The following is a 25,084-nucleotide window of genomic DNA, read 5'->3' as shown; positions in this document are numbered from 1 at the left end:
TGCCCTGCCGCAAAGTCTTCCATAATGGCTACGCATCACCTACTAAAAAGATTTACATTTCTCATCTTTGTAGTCACAGCCCTGTGAGCAGGTCCATCAACCTGTCTCCTGCATTAGTGCCCAGGACTCCTGGACAGAACTCCTCAGCTCCCACCAGCCAGTGCAGTCATGTCATCCCTGGAGCCACCAGGTCATTCATCCCTCCTGGGACCCCAGTGTCCCAAGTTCTCTGGTCTTCAGACTGAGGCCCCTTAGAATTGTCCAGATTATACTCCTGCCACCTTCTTCCCTTAAGTAATTTTCAGAATTTCTGAAGAATGCTCTCAAGTCCCAGAAAATGATTCTGTTGTCACCAGTCCCCACTGTCAGTTTCTCACTCCAGAGAAACCCCATCCCTTTGCCGGTCGCAGGTAGCAGCAGGCAGTTCTAGCACCAGCTGCTGGAGGTGCTGCCATCCTGGGGACAGTTCTGACCCAGTAGCATGGCTGCGTCCAGAGTAGAACAGTGTACAGCAGGACCACAGGCTGGCTGTGGCTGACCCTCATGTGAGGATGCTCCCCACTCTCCTTATCCACTTCCCCCGCCCCTCTGCACACCTGCAGTCACGCTTCAAGGGCCACCTTCTCTCCTTCAATCAACAGACACTGAGGGTCAGGCACTGCACTACACAGGGGAGACGTGGGGGTGAGGCACAGAAACACGGGTCGTCTTCCTGATAGACATCACATGATTACAGATAGACCAGGTGAGCAATAATTCTAAGTGTGCAAATAAGTTCTTGGGAGTACAAGCATAGGTTAGGTTCTCTATATTCTCTGGGGCCCAGAGCCGGCAAGCCTGTGCTCCCAACTCTTGTTCTCTATCCAGTCAAATTAGCAATAGTAGAACCTATAAAAAAAGCAATTCTGAGCTTGAGGAAGACCGGTTTTTACATTATTATGCACAGTTGAGCTCCTGGTTTTTTCATATTTCCTTGTTGAAGAATGAAAAGAACCCAAACCCACACATACTGGCACTATTCCAAGCCAAATAATGTGTATTAATGTATGTAATTTTCACAATAACCCATGACGAACCCTATCATTTCCCCTATTTTACAGATGAGGCCAAGTCGCGCACAGAGAAGTTGTTAACTAGTTCAGTCACACAGCAAGTCGGGTGCAGGTGGCAGTAAGAATCCAGGTGATCTGGATGCGGGCCCAAATTCTTTATTGTTGGGCTGTTCTACCCTCAATGCCAAGAATTTGCATGATCACAGAGGGGTCATTAAAATGATCATCCCAAAGCAATGGAGCCATCTTTCCTCAAAGGTGTTTTGTTCCTCCACCTCTAAAGCAGAAGAAAGGATGCTGGCCACCCATCAGGATGGGTTCCCCACCTTGACCTCTGGACTTTAACCCCAGGGCCCGGCTCTTGCCCCCTCCCACCCCTCGCTTCCCCCTGCCCATGCCCACACCCAATGGCCCAGCTCTCCTCCCCAGGTGCTGACACCCCACCCATTGTTCTGTGGAAGCCAGGCCAAGATGAGCCTAGTTCACAGCCATCTCTTCCACCTGCACACTCGAACAGATCCCCTTCTCCACCAGGCTTAGACGGAGTGTGGGCTTTCCCAAAGGAAGCAGCAGAGTGCCATGCACAGAGCTAATACATAAAAAAGGTTGATTGACCAACTAATTAGGAGAGGGTCCCCAGGTTGTAAAGTCTGTGTGGTATGCAGCATGACAGGTGTGACATTTTAGTTCTTAATTTTATGTTTCCTATGGATATTAGGAACATAACTGGGAAATTCTCATTCAATAGGCATTTAATGTGCACACACTGTATTAGAAGTGAAAAAGTGAAACAAACTGTCCTGAGCTCTCTATCCCAATTGCCAGGTGCTTTCCAGATAAATCCACAGGTACAAATTGCAGATTCTCATCCCTACTCTTACAACACAGAAACATGTATTCCAAACTTGCCTCCCCTCAAAGTCTTGACATTTCTTGCATGCTCCTTATCTTTGGGACACATGTCAGTCATGCCTCCCTCCCTCCCTTCCTTCCTCTTCCCCCAGTGAGGGGTTCGAACCCACAATCCTGAGATCAAGAATCTCACACTCTAGGGACTGAGCCAGCCAGATGCCCCTATTTTTTCCATTAAAATATTTTAAGTCACATATTCATTTCTGTGAATGCAACGAGGAAATAGGAGAATGTAAGACCCCTGCTCTTGAATCATCTGCCACCTGGATATCGTCATGGCAGTGCTCTCTCTTCACATGTGGGAGGTTGTAGTTTATTATGTGATAAGAGTTTACGATTACTTTCAGAACATTACTTAAAAAAAAGAAGATTTTATTTATTTAATTCATGAGAGACACAGAGAGAAAGAGAGGCAGAGACATAGGCAGAGGGAGAAGTAGGGTCCATGCAGGGAGCCCAATGTGGGACTCCAACCCGGGAACCCAGGATCACACCCTGGACCGAAGGGAGGCACTCAACTACTGAGCCACCCAGGTGCCCTGAGAACATTACTTTTTTTTTTCTTTTTCTTTTCTTTTTTTTTTTTTTTTTTTTTTTAGTTTATTTATGATAGTCAGAGAGAGAGAGAGAGAGAGAGAGAGGCAGAGAGAGAAGCAGGCTCCATGCATCGGGAGCCCGACGTGGGATTCGATCCCAGGTCTCCAGGATCGCACCCTGGGCCAAAGGCAGGTGCTAAACCACTGCGCCACCCAGGGATCCCTTCTTTTTTTTTTTTTAAAAAAAAAAAAAAAGGATGTTATTTATTTGGCAGAGAGAGAGAGAGCAAGCATGCACAAGAAGGCAGAGCAGCAAGCAGAAGGAGAGGGAGGAGGCTCCCCACTGAGCAGGGAGCCTGATGAGGGACTCTATCCCTGGACCCTGGGATGATGATCTAGGCCAAGGCAGACACTCAACCAATTGAGCCACTCAGGCACCCCAGAACATTACTTTTTATTCAGGATTTTAAGTGGGACAAATGAAGCCAAGGCATCGTTACGCATTCTACAGCCCTAGAGATGTAAATCTTTATGTAATAAAATGAAACTCAAATTTAAAAAGCTAACAGTTCCTATTGATCAATAGAGCGATGTTCAGTTTTCTGCCACAATTTCAACCCAGAATTAATTAGCTTCTAAAATAAAACACATGGAAAATTGAGGGCTTACTTAATTCTTAATGCAACAAATATGAACTAGATTTTTAGTTCTTTGTGACTTTCCCAGTTTTTTTGTAAAAAAAAAAAAACTGTATTGTTGTTGATTGTGTTATGGATGGAATTTGGTCCTTACACTGCTATTCCAGATAAATTTAAAGAAAGGCACCGTGGTATTTGTTTCCTTCTGCTCTAAGCAGGCTCTCTATACTTTTCTTGAATTAACTTGCAAAATAAATGTTTACCTATAAATTGGCATTAAAATTAAAAATTGGTAAGTAAAGCAATATTAAAATAGATCATCTGAGAGAACAATGTTAAGACATTTCCCCCACACCATAGCAGTGATATAAAACATGAACGTGACGCTTGATTGGATCCACGATAAAGTAAGAAAATGTCTGTTCGTGACTCTTTGTGGAAGGGTAGCACACACCATTAGAGTCCTGAAAGAGATAAAGCCAACTGTTAGTCTACGATGACATTTAAATAATAATATATTTAATTAATATATGTTTTCTGTTAAAATGTCATGAAACATAAATGAAATCTTTTACAATAAATTGATAATTAACTGATATTTTAAAATACTTACTGATGGCCCCATCTATTGTGCTGTATAAGCACACATAATTCTTGACCTTAAGGAATTTATAGTCCAAAAGGAAATTTTACCTTGTGAAAAAGTGTTTTTAAGGTGCTAATATTGCAAACATCTCTACTTTGCAATTTTCTTCTATCTTTGCTTCCTTTTAGATTGTGGCCCTTACCAACTATGAGGGAAGCAACTGTTTATCAACAAAAAATGCCCAGGGCCAACCCAGTAGCTGATACACAATAGATACTCAATAGTTGTTCAGTGATTGAATAGAGATACTTAGAAACTGATTCAAATGTGCTAATCATCTTCTGTCTGACCCTAGAATTTGAGCATCAGATTCTGTGATATAAAGACATTTGTGGCATTTGCACTTAATTGCCACATAGATTGCAGCATGGCTGAGCTGCGAAGTGCGTCCTACTCCATCAGTCAGGCTCAGGTCTTCCGGCGGTAAGGACTATTATTAGACACGGACAACAGAAGTGGGGGGGTCGTGTGGCTCTCCAAACAAAGGCATATCTTATCAACTTTGAATTTTAACAAAGAACTAAGAATCATCATCCTTTCTGCAGGCATGATATCATACTTGTTCTTGCTGGAGTTCCCACAGCCTCCGAATAACATGAGACCAAACTGATCACTCGCGAACCCCCCTCAGGACTTACATAAGCCATGACTTTAAAGACAGAAGAAGTAATTTGTATTTTCTTGGTCTGAGGATTCTTTCGGACACTAAAATAGGGAAAAGAGGTACATTTTGAATACAGCAAGCATTGGCATCATACATTTAAAATACCGAGGCCTTTTAGTATTCACATGTTCTTATTCATATACAACAGAAATACATAGCGTCCACCAAGACTAGTTTGAAAAGCACCAAGTCTGCAGTTTCATCCATGGATGGGGTGAGGTTGCCCAGACCAATGGCAGACAATGCAACTGGATGGACAGTCAGAGGCTGTGAGGTCTGATGATGAAGGTCTCCTGGGCCAGAGACAATTATTGGAAGAAGGAATTGGTAAGAATCAGATGGGGGTGTAGACAGCTACATGGGGCAGGTATGAGCATGTGAACCAGGGGATTAAATCATCTCACACACATGCCAGTTCTGCCCCTGAGCCATCATTGTTGCACTCTGGGCAACATGAACTCTCCTGATGTCAGTTCTCTTCCCGTGAAGTAGGGTAGAAGAGAATTGTCAGATGCTATGGCTCCCTGTAGGGTTACCCGAGAATTGAGTGGGATAAGGATAAGAAAACTATTTGTTGAATTACGGATGATTAACTTGTGTTGAATGAAATCGTTTTCTCCCAGTAGGTCTCTCCCAGTCCCTTTTCCCAAGAAGATTCCCTGTGGCAAAGTGTAGAGGGAGAGGGAGTGGGAATGAGGGAACAAGCCACGGAGAGTGGCACACGTTATCTTTGTACCGCTCTGCAGTCTGCCACACACCTGGCGTGCAGCTCCTTTCCCTGTGCAAACACATACAGCATGTAGGACACATGTAGGTGACATCTGACAGAAGATATCCCTCTTCTTCACTCTATTAGGGCCAAGCACTGCTTCTCCTTCACTCTATGTGAAGAGCAATGTGGAGGCAGAGAGGAGGAGGGAGAAGGAGGACTGTGCTGAGCATGAGTGTGCCTGAGTGTGAGCATGAGTGTGAGCCTGCTTGTGAGTGTGCATGAGCTCATATACCTGCTGGAGTGGCCAGACCTAAGGGTCTGGGTTTCAGGGGTCAAAGTGTGTATCTTTAAAACATTTCATTCAAATTTACACCCAGATATCAATCAATTAAGTTAATTTCTATATATCTCTTAAAGTGAGCAGTTACCTAGAATGGTCAGTGCAACATGTTTACAGTCAATATGGGATCCAGCCTCAGAAATTAGCATAAATGATTTTAAGAAATCATTATTTTATTTCTAAACCATTAATACAATCACTCTTTTAAAAAACTATATGGAAATTATGTTCTAGCACTCTTAAAAGCCATGGTTATCTGGAGTGAGTGAGTGAGTGAGTGAGTGAGTGGATGCCACAGACCTGATGCAGCATGATTGTTAGCTGCATTTCCTAGGGTGCTGACCACCATCACTCTACCTTTCCTTTTCTCCTAGGAGATTTCAGGCAGGTGATAGTCTACCTCATCTATAAAAAATAAGACAAATTATTTTTAGAGCTACTTTAAAGTAATGGTGATATAGGATCAGAGGTAATAAAATGGAATAATATGGTTTATTTCTATTAGGAATGACCTTCTAATAAGGTTCAAATGGTAGTTCCTTTTCTGTAGGTAACACGTTTATGGTGTTAGTATGTTTGAGTGACTGTACCATTCTGCTCACTTTAAGAAACAAGAATCCCGGGATCCCTGGGTGGCACAGCGGTTTAGCGCCTGCCTTTGGCCCAGGGCGTGATCCTGGAGACCCGGGATCGAATCCCACGTCGGGCTCCCTGCATGGAGCCTGCTTCTCCCTCTGCCTGTGTCTCTGTGTGTGTGTGTGTGTGTGTGTGTGTGACTATCATGAATAAATAAATAAAATCTTAAAAAAAAAAAAAAGAAACAAGAATCCCACTGCTTAATTAGCATCTGAAGCCATAACGTACGCCTCTCTGATAAAATCATAAAATTTCACATCTGGGATGGATATGCAATTTGGAAAACCCCTCTAAAAACTCTGACAAAAGCATGTGTTTAATATTGGAAGCAGAGAAGACAAAGATACCAATAGTAACTATGCAGTTATTTCTGCATAGACATTTCTGAAATGCAACAGAACAACTGGTCACGGACTCTCCAATGGAATGGTTCTAAAGTACTACCTATATTTACAAGAACCCTAATCCTTGAAAAGGCATTTTCCAGAACATTTGAAAAGTGTTATTTTATAGGACTTGTAATAATGGATGAGGGAAAAAAATATCTCAAGAATTTCTTGTTTTTCCCCTCTGTCTGAGCCAGACAGAGCCCATTAAAATCAAGCTCTGTAACGTGGCCTCCCCTCCACTGACACCAGGGGTGGTCTTCTGGTCTGCAGTGGATTGGTGATGTTTGTCTCCAAGGGCAGGTTAGATAATGCAAAGCAGCTACTGTGCGTACAATTAGAAAGACAGCAGATGCTTTTCTAAAAAAAATGTGAAAACATTTTTCAAGGGAAGGACAGGAAAAAACAAATGTGGTTAATCTGGCTCGTACCAATGACTTGTTTGGAAATTTGGCTCAGGATTCTGAGAAACTCCTGATGACACCTGGAGTTGCACCTGTGCTTCCCACATTCCTTGATAACAGCTACTCTGATCCACCCTGGATCCTTCCCTTACCCAAATGACGCAGCATCTCACCCAAATCAACATGACCAAAGTCAGAAAGGCACAAGCGGTGCCAGTGAGTGAGAAGCCAACCAACGTAGCTCTGAAGGGATCCCAATCGTTTAATCCATTCAATTGTTTTCTGTTGGCACTTAAGCCATCTTTAGCAGATATTTATTCTAATCATGGTTTCTACCAAAGTTGCTTTGGGAGGACAATTCCACATTTCCTCCTCATTCAGCAAAGAAATTCATAAGTATGCTTAAATTCGGATTGTCCAAAGAAATATTTAATGTCCTCAAATACGAGCAGTGGTATCCTGGGACTAGGCTCCTTCCCATAGTGCATGGAATGACAGGGGACAAAGCGCCCCCTCTCCCCTGCCTTGGGAGTTCTGTTCCATCAGACAGCCCTACATGCGCACAGCCACACTGACAATTTCTGAACTCCCAGGGTATTTATTACAGTATCAAGAGCTGCAAAAAAAAAAAAAAAGCTGCAAACATTTGCCTATCCAAAATTGAATGTTTGATTTTATGAAAATTTTTACTTAAAAAAGATTTTAAACAATTACTCTATGATATGTGAGTTTCCTGTAATCTCCTTAAGCTCAAGGACTATGTGAGGCCCCTCTTGTCATCTCTCTGGAGTCCGCCAGAGCTCTGTGCACAACTTCAATACCTGCCAGCTGCCTGATAGAGGGATTCTGTGGACACAGTGCCCGTTTTTTCTGTGGGATGCCCTGAGTTCTGACACCTCATTTCATGAGTGGCCATTACCCCTGGAGTGTACGTTTCCTTAGCACCCAAGGAGCATAGGCGAGAGTCACAGGTGAAAAGCCAGGAGGGTAGACAGATACTAGGGAAAGTGTTAGCTTCCTCAAAGTTTACATTCTGAAGGTATTTCTATTTCAAAGACTTCCAACAGAATCCCCTTCTCCATGGCACATTTCCTCAGGTTCATGTGGCCAGTGGAGCACAGCACACTGTGCTGGCAGCAGCGTGTCCACACGTGTGTGTGAGCATGTGCTGTGGCACACCGAGGGGTATCTTATCTACAGGCAGTGCTAGAAACCAGCTTCCAAGTTATCATGAACTGCAATGATAAGGACAGAACACTTTGGATATAAATATGTATATGTTTTTCTGAAATTCTAATATATCTCCGCACAATCTTTATATATTGATAACTTTTTCACAAAAATCAGAGGCAAATTAAAGAGATTTTTTTGTTTTTAAACCATATTTAAAAAGCTTGGTAAGAACAAAATTGTGTAGTGTGTTGTACAGTTACAGTACACACAGAGCAGGGTGAGAACTGAGGTTAGCGGAACAACCAAGAATCTAATGAGAAGCTAATTCTGCTCTTTTCCTAGTAAAGTAAAATTTTGTAACTAAATCCTGGGACCCTTTGCTTTCACTGTTCCTATCACTTCAGCCTATAAAAGTGATACAGGATCTGTGATACTGTAAAACTCAATTCAATGAAAGTATAAATAAATGAATTATAAAGGTTTTATTCCAGTTTGATCTTCAAAAAGAAAAAAAAACAAACAAACCCTAGTGGGATGTGTGAAACAAAGTAGGATTTGGTATTAATTTGAAAAGGTAAAGATTTTGCCCAGATGAAAATTCTTCCACCTCCTCAGAACAAAGGTAATACATGTTTTACTGTTTGCCAAGCAAATTCGCATGTGCTGAGGGATCTGGTGTTCTGAAAGGTGCAGAGCGGCCTGGGGGGTGGGGGCAGGTGCCCACAGGGACAGAGCAGCCCTGCGGGGTGAGGGGAGGCAAGGACAGGCAGGTCCCAGAGAAGAGCGCTTTGAGCCACGGGGGGCCCTGACCCGGGCTGGGGGCACTGACTCCTTCCACTCTGGATGCTCAGAGGAGAACGGCAGATGCCGGGTGATCCCACCATGAACCACCATATGTTCCGTGAGCCAGAGGTGTCCTGGCTGTCATCGGCAACCTTACCTCACTAGATCTTTATAGAGAAGCTTTGTGGTTTCCAAATATGGATGAAGCACATCTTCATACTGACAAAGTGCTCCACCGAGGCAAAGATGTTTGAAAAGACAAAACAGGAACTCCTCTCTGTCAGGCTGGCTGAACACTTCATATTTTTCTGAGTCTTCCACAAGCAAAACCTATGGAAGATGATAAAATTCATCTTAATGTAACATGATTTGAGGTTCTAATTTTTGTTTTCAAAAGATTCAATTTCTTTTTTTTTTTAAGATTTTTTATTTATTTATTCATGAGAGACACAGAGATAGAGGCAGAGACACAGGCAGAGGGAGAAGCAGGCTCCATGCGGGAAGCCTGATGTGGGACTCCATCCCAGGTCTCCAGGATCATGCCCTGGGCTGAAGGCAGGCGCTAAACCGCTGAGCCACCTAGGGATCCCCAATTTATTTCTTTATAAAGAATCTTACGCCTATTTTAAGAACCAACTCAGAGTGATCTGTGAGACTGGCACTACATTCCATCCATCTTCTTGGCAGGCAGTGACGTCCAGCGAAAGGACTGAATGTGCATCTAAGCCTTCTCTTCCTGTCCACACCTTCATTCTCATTTATATCATTAGTCATTGTTTTGCTACTATTGCACTGTTAGCGTGGAGTTGCCCCAAATCTGGGCAAACAAGAAGCCGCAAATAAGAGGAAGAACCTCCCTACCCTGTAAGGCCTACGGCTGACCCCATATTAGCGTTTCCAGAGCAGAGCCCCAAGTGCATGTATGGCCACTTGCCTACCATCCCCTCCCCACCCGCCTGCTCTGTCTTGGACTGTTCAGGTAAGTCGTCCCTCAGGCCCACTTCTTTCTCCTGCTGGCCCTCCAGAAACACCCCAGCCATCTACACTGGCCCTTGCTCTCTGGACACCCCTTTGCTCCTTCATAAGACAGTGTGCTACAGACAAGTAGCATTGAGCTGAACAAGGTGACGCACACATACTATTATATACATTTTTTTAGTTGACTTGTTTATACCTCAATCTCCAATGAACATTTGTCACAAGGTCACCAGACAAGAGGCATTTTAGTAACCATCAGCTCTGTGGTGTTGGTTACATGCAGGTGACTTACACTGAGCTTATGAGACCAACACTGCACACAGTAGACAGGGAAGGGGAAGGGGCGGAGGTTCACTGCTCCCTGGGTGTGCGCATCTCTCCTCCCTCCCCACAAGGAAATGAGGTGATACTGAAGCTACCTAAAGATCCGGCCTAATACAAGGGTGACTAAAGCTCTCAGGAATGATGAATGAATGCATTCCTTACATGAGCACTCTCCTTAACTGAACTGATTAGGTTGTGAATTTAAAGATGACAGGAATGAGACTGTTTGGGGAATAAATGTACACACAGCTCCAGTGTGGCTAATGCCCATGCACTCACTCACATGGGGCGGTCAGGGTCTAGCCCCAGGGAACAGCCCTGCACTGGTTAAAGAGGCAGGCTGCGGAGCCTGGAAGCCAAGCTGGGAAGGAGGTTGATAATTGGCCCTTACAATACACACTCTGCCAACAGAATCTGTGCTTTGCGGTTCAGGTGAAAGCTGGAGGTCATTTATTTTCTTTCAGCCAGAAAGCAACCAAGTTAAAACCTCCTCCCCTATTGCTGCAGAGCAGCAAAGAGCATGAGAGCATGAGTGAGCCAGAAAATCAGGGGCCCAGCACTCCTTCTGAGGTGCTGCTCGTGGAAATGAACAGGCGGGCAGCTAGGCAGGTCACACCCGCCTCTGGGGCCCTGGGCAGGTCAGGGTCTCTGCCCCAGGGGTGATGAGCTCTCTGCAACTGGGGCTGGGAGCCCTGAGGCAAAGACTGGCGGGCCATCGGTGCTCAGGGACAGAGACAGCTGCCCCACTGCCCACAGGGGAGGACGCCCAGACTAGCCCAGAGGCACTTTCTAAGGGTGACTTTCCAGTCCTTGGGAAGGAAGAGTAGAAATCATCATCAGGTTCTCGCTTGGTAGCACATACATTATCTTCTGTCATACGTAAATATACCGTCACTAAACTGAAGAGCAACTATACATAATCTCTTCAATTATGTTTTGGTTATTCTCAATGACTTAATTTTAGTTTTTTCTTCAACTAAGTGTTCTTTTAGGTGTTCTACTAATGTAGGTGAACACAGACTGGCCGGAGGCCTTCTAGTCCCTACAGATGACATTCCTGGATTTGCAATAAATTAGACTTCTGTTATCTCCCTTCTTGATGTAGGATAATATTAGGAATTAATAGAAGTCGTTAACATTCCTGGAACCTTACTAAGTGCCAGGCATGAGCTAGGTACTCTGAATGCATTATCTCACATAATTCTTACATCATTCCTATTTTATAAAGAGAGGTCAAGTATCAGTCATTAAGTAACAGAGCCTAGATTTGAGCCTATGTCTATTCAATACCAAAGCTGAATTTTGGGGGTCCCTGGGTGGCTCAGTGGTTAAGCGTTTGCCTTTGACTCAGGTCATGATCCCAGGTCCTGAGATCGAGTTCCACATAGGGCTTCCCAGCTCAATGGGAAGTCTCCCGCTCCCTTTCCCTCTGCTGCTCCCTTGCTCATGCTCGCTTGCTCTTTCTCTCTAAATAAACCAATTAAAAAAAGCCCTAGTTTTAACCACTTTGCAAATAGTCTTTCTCCATAATTAAAACAATGATAATAATACATTTCATTTTAACATTTCATATTTTTTAAAAAGTGCATTTAAATGCTTCCTGAACTCATTACCTCAACAATTTGAAAAAGATAGACTGGGTATTTTTATTTTATTATTATTTTTAAATTTATCTTTTTTTTAGATTTCATTCATTCATTCATTCATTCATTCATTGAGAGACACAGGGAAAGAGAGGCAGAGACACAGGCAGAGAGAGCAGCAGGCTCCATGCAGGGAGCCTGATGTAGGACTCGATCTGGGGACTCCAGGATCATGCCCTGGGCCGAAGGCAGATGCTCAACTGCTGAGCCACCCAGGCATCCTGATTTTTAAATTTATTTAAGTAATCTCTGCACCCAACATGGAGCTCAAACTCATGACCCTGAGATCAAGAGTCACAGGCTCTTCTGACTGAGCCAGCCAGGCACCTCAAATGGGCATTTTTAAGAGATTTATTTATGAACGTGGGGAGGGGCAGAGGGAGACAGAGAGAGAGGATCCCAAGCAGATTCCCTGTTGGGCACAGAGCCTGACATGGGTCTTGATCTCACGAACCAGAGATCACCTGAGCTGAAACCGAGTCAGATGCTCAACCGACTGAGCCACCCAGGCATTCCACCCACTTCTCATAAATAAGTAATAGGCATTTTAATCTCTATGTTGTACAGATAAGTAATCTTGGGACTCTAGATATTGAGTCATTTGTCTAAAGTGATTATCTTATAAATAACTCAGGAATTAGGTAAATAATCTATGTCTTCTGATTCAAGTTTAATACACTCCTCAATAAAACAAAAATGAGTTAATCAAATGGCTTTTTTAAAATCTCAGCAGTGATATAAAAAGATTTTTATCAGAGATATTTTATTTATTTTTTAAAAAAAAATTTATTTATTTATTCATGAGAGACACAGAGAGAGAGAGAAAGAGAAAGAGAGAGAGAGGCAGGGACCCAGGCAGAGGGAGAAGCAGGCTCCATGCAGGGAGCCTGACGTGGGACTGGATCCTGGGACTCCAGGATCACGCCCTGGGCCAAAGGCAGTGCCAAACCGCTGAGCCACCCAGGCTGCCCTCACAGGGATATTTTAAAATATTCATTTGATATGTTAAGAGCCTCATATTGAAGAAAAATTGAGCAGGTTGGGGTTTCTCTACCCTAGCACCACTGACACTCTGGGCCAGATAATCTTGTTGGGGAAGTTGTCCTGCATATTGCATGTTTAGCAGCAACTCTGGCCTGCACACATTACTGTCAGTAGCATCTGGCTGAAAAACTGAAATATACAAATAATTAATTTGATATTAAAAGTCCCATCCAAGAAAAAAAACTACCAATGTAATGACTATTGCTGATCATTATTCATTGATAAAAGGTATTTTATGTATTTTAGGCAGGCAAAATATTTTTGACATTAACCATTTCTTGAAGTAAAATGCTATTAGTGAAATTTTAAAAATCTGTACTTACTTTTCGTAACTCATCAGAAATAGGAAAGGAATCACAAAAAGAATCTAAACATTTAATAATATGTCCATTGGCTCGTACAATATCTTCATCATACAACCGATTAAAAAATGACATTGAAAGCTGTGTACAAGGAACATTTGTAGCTTCAATTTTTTTCACTTCAGCTCCTGTAAAAATTATTTTACAGAGATATAAAAGTTCACTTAGTATTCTCAATTATTTCCAAAACAAGTACCATCATGCAGAGATTCTAAGTAGCCACATATGACATACATCTTGATATATTTAAAAGACCATTTTAGGGATTTTATTAGATTCTTATTTTGCAGTTTGCTTATTTTTATTAATCATTAAAAGTCTGTCACAAAATTTCACCGTTTCAGACCGAGATGAAGGATATATAAATTTGAAAATGCTTGAAAATGAAATACATTTTTTTGTGTCAGAGGTGTTCTATCAGCTTTAATCTCTATGTCAGAGTTGCCTATAAAAGCATAGGAACGACTTTGTGAGATGATTTTGGATTTGTATTATGTTCAATGCCTTATAATTCATATTACAAAAACTTTAATTAACGTACATAATAATGGGTGTTTCTAAAGTACTGAGGATGTCTTGAAAGTTTATCTCTCCATTTAAAAATTTCTCTCTTGTGATCTCATTTACAATGTTTATTATGAAAAACAGCTTTCCCAGTCAAGGTGAGTCTCAAAGCAGGCCCTGATCAAGTCCTCACAAGCCTGGAATTAGAGACATTCACAAGCACAGTGTCTTTTCTCTCTTCCTCTGGTAGCTCTGGTTCTTTTCCTCAGACCTAACTTATAGCCAGGATGTGTCCTTGAGGAACAGACTTTCCATTACAAAAGGTTCTAATTAATGACGGAAAGACACAAGGATTGACATGACTATCTTTATTGTTGCCTCAATGAATCATTCAATTTCTCTCTGTTGTGTGCACCGCCCCCACACACATAAATCTAAGGGCTGCTGTTCTTCCGTGTTGTCCCCACTACACCCCTTCCCCAGGGCTGGCCGGATAGCCCTTGGTGACCCCTCTCCTGGATACGGGGGAGAAATAGCCTGAGTCTGAGAAGAGTAACACTGGCGAGTAGCCGTACTTTCTCCTCAGGCTGTCCTCCCAGAGTCCTGCTAGGACCCACGGCTGTCGTCTGGTCCTCAGTGGGGCGTGGAGGGGGGGCTATGATGGGTGTCTGGAGACAGGAACTGCATCTGTTTCAGCAATTTCAAGAGTTCTGCTGCTAAGAAAATCTCCTTTTGTTTCAGGAGGAAAGCCCTCTGGGGGATTGGGGCAGGGAATACTGCAGAACATGACAGGGTGGGTCTGAGCCCCCACACCACCTGCAAGCAGGAGCAGAATGGGGCCGGCTTGTCCCCAGACCGCTTGGCGACATGCCTACTTAGTAAGCCTACCCTAGCTCTGACATGGGGCGTGGCAGGATGGTTTGGATGGTGAGAAAAGGTAATGAAATCCAAACCACTTAAATCTGAGGCACGGAAACAGCATTTGCTCTGAACTGAATCATGTCCCTCCAAAATTAATATATTGACGTCCCAAGCCCTGGATGTAATGGTATTTTTGAGCTGGTGGCTTTGGGTGGGCTCAGGGCTTCATCAAATGAATTCTGAAGGGACACCATTCAATCCATAGCACTCTCCCCTGGCTCCCTGTCAATTTGTGTCTTCTTCTTGTGCAAACATACTTACGCTCCCCGAACAGCCCCCAAAGGGTCATCTCATCATAGCGCCAACACTAGAGTCCAGACTCCCAAGTATCACCTCCCTGTCACTTCAATCAGATATGGGTGAGATTGGAGGTACAATTCATCCCGGGGCAAAATTCCTCTCTGGCTATGAACCTGTGAAACCAGACAAGTTACATGCTTTCAGAACATTATGGGGAGAGATGGAAGAAACATTTCCATTCCAAATGGGGGAAGCAGAAAAGAAGGGCTGATGGTCCCAAGCAAGCCTGAGACTCGGGAAAGGCAAATTTCATTAGACTTTCAGCCTCGTTGGTTCTCTGCTCTGCCTCCCTGAGCCACTGAGGTCGTGGCCCAGCCTCCGTGTTCCTGCAGCCCAGGGTGCCTGATGACCTGAGGGGCCATTCAGTCTGCTGTCCTCCTGCAGCCCGACGGCTCTCATGTCCATGTCTGTCCCCACCCCCACAGCTCAATCCCACAGGGTCTCTGTTACCACCACCACACCTCCACCCAGCTTCTGCTGACATAGCCACCTGGGTCCGACTCACACACGTTCTCTGGACCAAGTGGTGGCTCAGCCATGTTTGTTCTCTTCAGACGAATTTTTCTCGTTTTTTTACAATATGAAGAGGCTGGGAATATTCCAGATCTTTGAGCTCTGGCTCCTCCTTCACAATTCCTTCTTCAATCCATCTCTTTCCTTCCTTCCTTATGAACATCTGGGAAGACCCAGGCAGGCAACACCTGCTTTAGACCCTCCCGGCTGCACAGACAGTTTTATCACCTTCCACAAAACATGACCTCATTAGCCAACTTCTCTACCCTCTCACGGCTTGTCTTTCCTCCAGCTGCTGCTCACAAAGCCCAGGTATCTGGAGGCAACCTCATCAGACTCAACTTACCATCCAGGACGGGGCTAGGACGCACAACTCTCTCCTGGCAAATACCCACGGCGCAGTTTCAAGGCCCCTTCCACATCTCCAGGCCTGTTACAGACACACTCCACATCTCTGTACCAACATCTTTATTCGTCCGCTTGGGCTGCTATCACCAAGTACCCGAAACTGGGTGGTTTAAACAAAAGACACGCATTTCCCATAGCTCTGGAGGCTGGGAGGCCCAGGACCCCGGGTGCCAGCTGATCTGGTTCCTTGTGAAGGTTCTTTTCCTGACTCGCAGATGCTGCCTTCTTGGTAGTGTCCACACACACTTGAGAACCCTGGCTTGAGGGCCCCTCACGATGTCACCTAAACCTGATTGTTTCCCAAAGGCCTCATCATTGGGAGTAAGACTTTGGGGGTTAAAGCTTCAACATAAGAATTTGGGAGGGACACAAGTCAACCCATAGCATGTGCTATTATGTAGAAATACGGTAAACCTATGTCTCCAGCATTTACAGGATACGTACCGCACTACTATGATCACTTACAAAGAATGTATTATCCCCCTTGATACTAGCATTAAAATATACAAGGTGTCTCCTATTTATTTGCTTGCCCAAGTTGGCACTTTTCTGACAACCCCATTAAAGCTGAAATGGCAGAGGCAGGATAGTGGAGAGGTGGGGGTCTTGAATTCTGGAGCCCGGACTCGAATCTCAAGTCTGCTGAGCCCAGCCAGCTGTGTAAAACTGTGCAAATTACTTAGCTCACGAATCTAACTCTTCCTTTGTGAAACAGGGATATATAATAACATGTCTCTGAGTCATTTGAGAATTAAAGGAGGTAATGAATGTAATGCCCTTAACTAAGCACAAAAGAAGCAAACCTGGTACGTCAACCAGAAAAGTACGCAGCATGTCTCTGTAATGAGGGCCGTGCCGCTGGTGGAGGCGACAGAACAGCCCCAACAACCAGCAGTCCAGGGGCTACAGCCAGCTGTGACAGAGGTGCTTTCATTGCAATCTTCCAAACTGGTTCACCTGTTAGAAGAATGTCTTTTCTCTCATTTTAAATAGTGTTTACTTTGCTGATAAAGGCTTCCAGAGGAAAAAGAGGGAAGATGGTTGATGTATCAGAAAAAGAAAAGCTGGCAGAAGGAGATAAAGAACAAGCTAATGGAAGAATATGAGCAAACCACTGGAAACTTCTGCCTCTGAAATGGAGTGCGACCTCTCCTGCCTCATTTTGCAGAGTACTTCTAATTGGTTCTCCTGGGCACATGTGGAATTCTGGAACCTCTCTTTTTGCAATGCCTTATTTAAAAATCAGAAAAAAGTCAGTACTGTTTTGGGGAGTATGTACTGATACAGGGGAAAGTTCAACTTTTTTTTATAAATGAATTGACTGAAGTTACTGTAAACATGTTTTATAAACACTATGATACATGCCTCTGATTATTTCCTTTTGAAGATTTTGAGCTGGTAAGTACATTTGCTCACATAGTTTAACTTTGTAAGATCACACTGTACCAGCTTTTTTTGCTTTATAAATTTTGCAGTGGTCTTTAGTCAAAAGCAGTAAAATGTACCCTATTAATTCTAAGATCATGAACTGTTTATGTAAGACAACTAGAATTCCATGAACACACAATGTACAAATTACCAAAACAACCCCATCTAACTTATTTATTTATTTATTTATTTATTTATTTATTTATTTATTTATTTATTTATTTTAATATGTTATTAATTTGACAGAGAGAGAAGGAGAAAGAGAGAGCACAAGCAGGGAGAGGGGCAGAAGGAGAGACTCCAGTGGGGGGGCTTGATCCCAGGACCCCTGATTGTGACCTGAGCTGAAGGCAGACACTTACCCACTGAGCCACCCAGGCATCCATCTAATAGATGTTTTATAAAGAGCAGGGAGCCCGTGGGACTCAATCCCAGGACCCTAGGATCATGACCTGAGCCGAAGGCAGATGCTTCACTGATGGAGCCATCCAAGGGCCCTGGGTAATTTTCTTTAAAAAGATTTCTAGCTGGGCAGCCCCAGTGGCTCAGCAGTTTAGCGCCGCCTTCAGCTCAGGGCGTGATCCTGGAGGCCCGGGATTGAGTCCCATATCGGGCTCCCTGCATGGGGCCTGTTTCTCCCTCTGCCTGTGTCTCTCCTCTCTCTCCCTCTCTTTCTCTGTCTCTCATGAATAAATAAATTATTTTTAAAAATTATTTAATAAAAAAAAGATTTCCAGCTATGTTTCACTGTAATATGAAATTATTATGTATATAAAGTTCTCTTTTTCAGAACTTAAGACTCTCTTCCATGATTTTATATATGATTTTATGAACATTCCATGGTGGCTGCTTCCTTGGTCAGAAGTCCATTGCCCGTCCCAACTGATTTTGCCTAAACGCTCTCACATCAGTGGAACCTTCCATGACACTCTCCTCCCTCTGCTCCTGCTGCTGGGGTAGTACATTATTGTGCTATTTTTTTTACATGTCAGCCAGTTTCTTGAATACTCATTTTCTTGTATTCACCTCACTGTTCCCTGCATCTAGCAGAGTCCATGGAAGGTGTGCAAGACATACTTTCCAAATGAATGAAGAGAGAAAACAAGTGATCTTGTGTGCTGCGCCATGATTGGAGCAGTGGGCTCCTAGGAGAGAAATGCAGGCCAGACTGGGCATGGCTTGGCGTGATCTTCTGACATGATCATACCAGCCAGTCATGATTCACAATGTGTATTTGAATAATGAAAATTGGGATCCCTGGGTGGCGCAGCGGTTTGGCGCCAGCCTTTGGCCCAGGGCACGATCCTGGAGACCCAGGATCGAATCCCACGTCGGGCTCCCGGTGCATGGAGCCTGCTTCTCCCTCTGCCTGTGTCTCTGCCTCTCTCTCTCTCTCTGTGACTATCATAAATAAATAAAAATTAAAAAAAAAAAACTTTGAATAATGAAAATTCCTAAAGTAAAATTTTGTCACAATAATAAAACAGTCATTTGAAAAGATGACAATAAATTTTATTTACCTAATGTGATCCACTGTCCAGAAGAATCTGAAAGTAACTTCAAATTGGGAATAACATTTGGGTCTTTGAAAAAAGCCTAAAATACAAATTTGAAGGGAGTTAGTTAGAGACTTCATTATAAACAATAGTAAGAATTAACTTCTAAAACAATTATAGTAAAATTTCATTTAACTCAAATTGGGGAGGGACAATTTTAAATGGATAAAATGCCTAATAAATGTTTTGGTTTTTTTTTTCTCCTTAATAGACAGAAAAGGAGCAAGCATGAGCATGGGAGGGGCAGAGGGACAAGGAGACGGAGACCCCCTCACTGAGCAGGGAGCCCAAGGGGGTGGGGAGGCTCGAACCCAGGACCCCAGAATCATGACCTGAGCTGAAGGCAGATGCTCACCCACTGAGTCACCCAGGCGTCCATCTAATAAATGTTTTATAAAGAGATGAAGTTTTGTTAACTTCAAGTATGAACAACACTGTACTATGGATATCTTTGAGGGCTTCATAAATAGAAAATAATGATTTCTAGTGAAAAGTAGGCGGTTATATATTTGAAAACTTTGATTTCCTTCAATCTTACTTTCCCAAGCAATTATTTTAGTAATGGCTACTCCCATCTCCTCAACTAGATCTAACTCTCAAAGTCATTAGCAACTGAATTCTACCCAAGGGGCACCCAGAAAATGGAACATTTGACCTCTCATTCTGCTCATTCAGTTCTGGTCACACTGAGCCTCTTAGTTTCCTTGAATGGGTCTTGTTTCTCAGACTTTAAACTTGCTAATTTCTCCACCTAAAAACAGTTTTTTTTTAGTGTCATGATCAGGACAGCCTGACTGCTCAACTTTTAGGAATCTTTGTTTACTAGGTTTTAAACTATTGATCTTATAGGTCAAGTCACAAAATTTGATCTTGATGTAATACTGATCTAGACTGATGAGTATTCAATCAAAGGGTAATAGGAAGACACCAAGGCGATCTAAACAAGGAAAGATGTGACTAGCCCTGTATTTTTACAGTTCATTCTGGCAGCAATGTGGAGAATGAGCTGAGGAGCTATTAAGAGGATGGTGAGGAGGGAAGGCACTGCTGTAATCCAAAAAGATCTGATGCTCATGTAGTTATCTACGCAATAGCAGGGGGAGGCAGAGAAGTGAATGGATCCAATGACTCCTTAGAAGAAGCAGACAGAGAGAGAAGGAACCACAGATGACCCCTGAACTTCTGCATGAGTGTCACATAATGAGAAAGGGAGCAGTGAAGAGGACCAGGTGTGTAGAGTGAAGACAAATATAATCTGCAGGTATCTGTGAATGCCTATATGATGCCAAGCAAAAATCCCTGTTTCCATGGAGTTTACATTCTAGTGATGCAGGGATACAGGTAAACATTTTACAGGTATCATGTATGCCCAATTACTTTCCCTAAGACTATTCCTCAAAAAAAAAAAAAGCAAGTTGTCTTATAACTTAATACACTCTTTCAAGCTAAAGAGTGTGCAATTACCTGAATTTTTAAAAAGAAACATAAGCTGGAATTAATCTTAATTAATACTGGTTTTGAATGCTTTTTAGATGTCTTCTGCAAAATTCAGTAAAGGGGAAAATTAAATTCATATATAGTCATTTTTCCTGGGGGGAAGAGTATCAACTCAAATCTTTTATTATCAAATTATTGAATTCTATAGGCCACTACAAATGGAAGTAATCTAAGTGACCTGCAGTGAATTGACAGAGCCAATGGAAAGAAGTCTTCATAAAGGCCCTTCAAATAAAGCAACATAAGAGTTGTTATGTTGTTGAGGTTAATTATACACCTAAAGAATAAAAACAAAACACAACACTTTTAAAAAGCCCTGCCCTAATATATGCAAATGATATTTTGGGTTTCTTATAGTATTTCCAGTGAGGCATTAGAAGGGATTGTCTATATCTCAGCTTTAGGGCTGCTGATGTGCTCTGGAAATATAGTAGATGATTCACAAACAAGTCACACTGATAAAGACACTGATGTCAAACTATACGTAAAATTAGAATAAACTCGTTTCACAAAATGTGAGAGTGGGAAAGTATTTCTAAATTAACATACTATTTTATATAATATAGAATTTTAAATGTATGTCTAATATATGCCACACATGATATCTGACTAATTTCACCTATCTGGCAGACTGCTGGGTTTAATTTAGTTTTTAAAGGTTTTATTTTTAAGTCATCTCTCTACCCAATGTGGGGCTCTAACTTACAACCTTGAGATCAAGAGTTATGTGCTCTACCAACTGAGCCAGCCAGGAGCCCCTAGACTGCTGGTTTTTGATCCAGTATCAGTTCTCCTCTTCCTTAAGGAATGCAATTTTATTTGGGACAACAATGTGCTTGGCTCAACGTATGCGCCTTCCAGTCCTCGTGGCGCGAGGCTGTGATGTGTGAGCAGACATGTGGTGCAGACCTGTAGAAAGCACTCTAAGCTGCTTCCTTGCACGTTATGCAGAAGACTGCCCTCCTTACCCTTAGTCCCAGGGGGAGGGTAGAGCCCAGGGCTCTCTTTTGAGACTCGAAGCAAGAGCTTAGATTCAACAATCTAGGGGATTGCCACTTGGATGCACTTCAAGTTTAGAATGCCTGAAACTAAACTCATTTCCTTTGTTTATTGTTTTGCATTTTCTGTGGCTTTAATGGCGTCAACGACCACTGTGTCAACCAAATCAGAAACGCTCCTCCTGCACGTCCTCCTCTGCCTTGTTCTCAGTGTCCTGTCAGTCCTAGAGCACTGCCTTTCTCCCAAACATTGCTTCAGGCCATCCTGGGGCAGCGGTCTGAACTCGGTGTACCCTACAATGTCCGGAGGACAAGAGTTTCCAGCCCGCTTTCTAACAACCTACTCTTCATATTCTGCCAAGGGAACCTCAATATTTTAAATGTTACTGTCTTCCCGAAAGCCTCACAGTGACTCTTCCTGAGCTAGAGAGCCCAAACTCTCAAGTGGCACAAAAGGTCTGAAATACCCTCCCACCCACCTAATGTTCTCCCTGCACTGTGTCTACCTGGCAAACTCCTCCTTATTCCTCAGGGCCAACCTCAAGTAGCTTGTCTTTTGTAAACCCTCCTCTGACCACCTCAATTAAAAAGAAAAAGAAAACAAAAATGAAAAAGAAAGAGATGGTTTTCTCTCCTGCGCCAGCTCAGTACCTTGCGCACATGGCAAATGTCACAGGACTTCCCGTTTTGCAGTGCAAGTTTGGGACGGTTTCTCTCTGATGGTGTCTTGTTCATCTGGACAGATCTAGGGACTACAGAAATGCTTGCCAAGGTAATGGTTCTTTCCTTCCATCTATTTTTTCTCTCGCAAATGAACTTTTGGAACATAATTTGTTTTTAAAATTGAAAAGGAAATTTTAAAATCTGGAATTCTAGTTTTAAGCAATACCCTCTGTTCAGTTATGAGTGTTTGGAGTAGAAATGACATGGAAGTTTGTGTCAAAAGGCCTCTGGCTCTTACCATTTGCTGGGCATTCTTGCACAAATTATGTAACCATTTTGAGCTTCCATTCCTTAAGCTGTAAAATGAGGCTCAAGACACCAAATTTACCAGCTTGTTGTAAACATTAGTGACAGATGTATATAAATGAGGTGCTGAAAGCTAAATGTGGCACACAAGAATCCACTACTACTATAGAAAAGGACTTTGTAAAGTAGTATGCAAATATTAATAACTATAACATTACTCATCATGAGCCAACCATTTTTGCTAAATATTATATTATTTCCTTTAATCCTTTTTTTAAAATATTTTATTTTCAAGTCATTTCTACGTCCCACATGGGGCTTGAACTCATAGTCCCAATATCAAGAGTTGCAACCTTCTATCGACTGAGCCAGCCGGATACCCCAATTTCCTTTGACCTTAATAATCAATCAGATAGTCAGCATTATTTTCATTTTCAAGAATACTTCCATGCCAAGCACTGTCATCATTTTGCAGAAAAGTAAGTGGAAGCTGAGGAAGTGGCAAAGTCATGTGCTCAATGTCATACAGCTTGGTGGCAGTGGTAGAACTGGAACATGACACTGACCGGAGGCCAAATCAGGGGAGAATCTGGGTTTGCATGGCCATCAGCTTATAGGTTCATTAGCTGCAAAGTAAATCCCTGTCTGGGCCACAGTTGGAGCTCTAATGCTTTCTGTCCTCCAAATTAGTTATAGGAGTAAAATCAATGATTCTATAAGGGCATTCCTTTGAACTGAAATATGGGAATATTTATAAGTAAGCATGAAGATCTTGAAATTTAGAAAAAAGAATTGTCTAGCATTATGAAAATCTGTTGTGCTTCACGGATGAATCTTGAATATCCTGAAGAATTCTGTCTCTGGAACAACCTACACTAATTTTACACCCTCCTCCATGCATTTTTCCTGACCTCAATGCCCCTGCACTGGGTGATCTTTCTGTGCCTAAGTCACCTTAGCTATCCTCCATTACAGCAATTATTTTACTGTGTTGTAGAGAAGTTTTTACATTTCTAACTTCCAGAACTCTACATGCCTTGCAAGCTGGGATCAGGTCTCTTCATCTTTTCAACATCCTCCAGGAGGGATGTGGTAAATATTTGACAAATATTTACTGAATAGATGATTTATATTAAAATTTTTGCAGTACTTTAACTCAGTGAATTAAAATCTTGGCTTAAAAAATTTCTATCAATTTGAAAGCCAATGCTGGTATGAATGAAAAATATAAATATCAAGAAAATTAAACCATGATTATTTGAAAATGTCATGTGATCATCAGTAGCCTCATAAGAGCACTATATTCTATTACTATTATAATGCTATTTTAAGGAAAGGGAAACATATTTAACCAATTTACCCTCTTTTAAGGGTTGAAAAGTGCGCGTCACCATCCCCTCATCTGTGTCTTTCCTGGACCCTCAGCAAGTCACCTTATTTGGAAAGCAGATCGTTGAGATATAATTAGTTGAGAGGTTATACTTGAGAAAAAGGGTGTGTGTGTGTGTGGGGGGGTAGTCCTTCATTCCATGGCCGGTGTTGTAAGAAGAGCAGAGGCGGCCATGGCACCCTGGGGTCTGACCAAGGGAGAGTCCACCGTGTGCACCTGCGACCAGGAACCAGCAGCAGCACCTGCGTCCCGGGGACCTGCACCCAGCATCACCCAGGGACCACCAGCACCTGCGCCCCGGGGGCAAGCAGCCGCCAGGCAGGGGGAAGAGCAGGCCCCCGCTGACAGCTGGATTTCGGACCCGCAGGCTGCAGCACCACCGGACACCCCGCTTCCCGCCTTTCGGGGCGTCCCGGCCGGGGCGCCGTGCTACTGGGGAAGGAAGCGCGCCGCAGTGGCCACCAGGCTGCCCTTCTCATCCCTCTGCGGGGGATGGCCTGATGCTGGTCAGGGCAGCCGTCCTGCTGCCTGGTCCCCGCGGCCCCTGACCCCGCCCGGGGCGCCGCAGGTCCCAGCAGGCAGCCGCTCCCCCGCCGCCCGCCGCCCCCGCCCTTCCACCAACCGTGAGGAAGTCGTCCCTGCGGTGCGCCTGGAACGTCTGGTCGAAGCCGAACGCCTGCGCCGCGACTCGGCCCAGCATCGACCTGCGGCGGGAGGGGAGGGGTCAGCGCGGGGCGGGGCGGGGCGGGGCGGGCTGCAGGGCGCTCCCCGGCCCCCTCCCGCGGCCCCAAGCCCCGCCGGGCCTCGCCCTGCGCCGCCCCGGGTCCTACCACTGGCGGAGCCGGCTGGCGGTGTCTGGGGCGCTCAGACACTGGAAGGTTTTCTGAGGCAGGTATCTGAAGCAGTAGCCGTCCAAGTCCCCCGGCTCCCCGGCCGCCATCGCCAACGTCGCTCGGCCGGAGCGGGCCCGTCTCCATGGAGACGCGGAGGCCAGGCGTCCCCGCGGCGCGGCGGGGGCGGGGCCGGGGGCGGGGCCGCGGGCTCGGGCCGGGGGCGGGGCCGGGGGCTCGGGGCGGGGGCGGGGGCGGGGGCGGGGCCGCGGGCTCGGGGCGGGGGCGGGGCCGCGGGCTCGGGCGGGGGCGGGGCCGCGGGCTCGGGGCGGGGGCGGGGCCGGGGGCTCGGGCGGGGGCGGGGCGGGGGCGGGGCCGCGGGCTCGGGCCGGGGCGGGGCCTTGCGAGGCGGGGCCGGGGGGACCCGCCCCTCCCGCTGCTGCGCCGCCTGCTCCTCCCCGCCCACGGGTCTGGGGAGGTTGAGGCAGAGGAGTGCGGAAGTGCCCTGCTAGCCGTGATTACTCCGCGTGCATTGAT

The 25,084-nt window shown here is 44.3% G+C and overlaps 1 protein-coding gene across 3 annotated transcripts; it reads right to left on the bottom strand.

The window, feature by feature from the left end:
* Window positions 1-2,319: 2,319 nt before the first annotated feature.
* On the bottom strand, window positions 2,320-24,718 carry CFAP300 (cilia and flagella associated protein 300). Of its 3 annotated transcripts, XM_055305416.1 has the most exons (7): window positions 24,548-24,718; window positions 24,340-24,421; window positions 18,828-18,903; window positions 13,195-13,361; window positions 9,040-9,212; window positions 4,423-4,489; window positions 2,320-3,602 (listed from the first exon to the last, which is right to left on the bottom strand). In XM_055305416.1, exons 1-7 carry the CDS (start codon window positions 24,655-24,657, stop codon window positions 3,474-3,476), a joined length of 804 nt encoding a protein of 267 aa, XP_055161391.1. In that variant the 5' UTR covers window positions 24,658-24,718; the 3' UTR covers window positions 2,320-3,473. The 3 variants fall into 3 exon arrangements, with proteins under 3 accessions (XP_055161391.1, XP_055161392.1, XP_055161393.1); XM_055305417.1 differs by lacking the exon at window positions 18,828-18,903; XM_055305418.1 differs by lacking the exons at window positions 2,320-3,602; window positions 4,423-4,489; window positions 13,195-13,361 and having other exon boundaries at window positions 9,069-9,212.
* Between the last annotated feature and the right edge of the window lie 366 nt (window positions 24,719-25,084).

The sequence above is a fragment of the Nyctereutes procyonoides genome, unplaced genomic scaffold (assembly GCF_905146905.1).
Source record: "Nyctereutes procyonoides isolate TBG_1078 unplaced genomic scaffold, NYPRO_anot_genome, whole genome shotgun sequence".
In the NCBI taxonomy this organism is placed as follows: Eukaryota; Metazoa; Chordata; class Mammalia; order Carnivora; family Canidae; genus Nyctereutes; species Nyctereutes procyonoides.
This window is presented reverse-complemented; position numbering and strand designations above follow the sequence as displayed.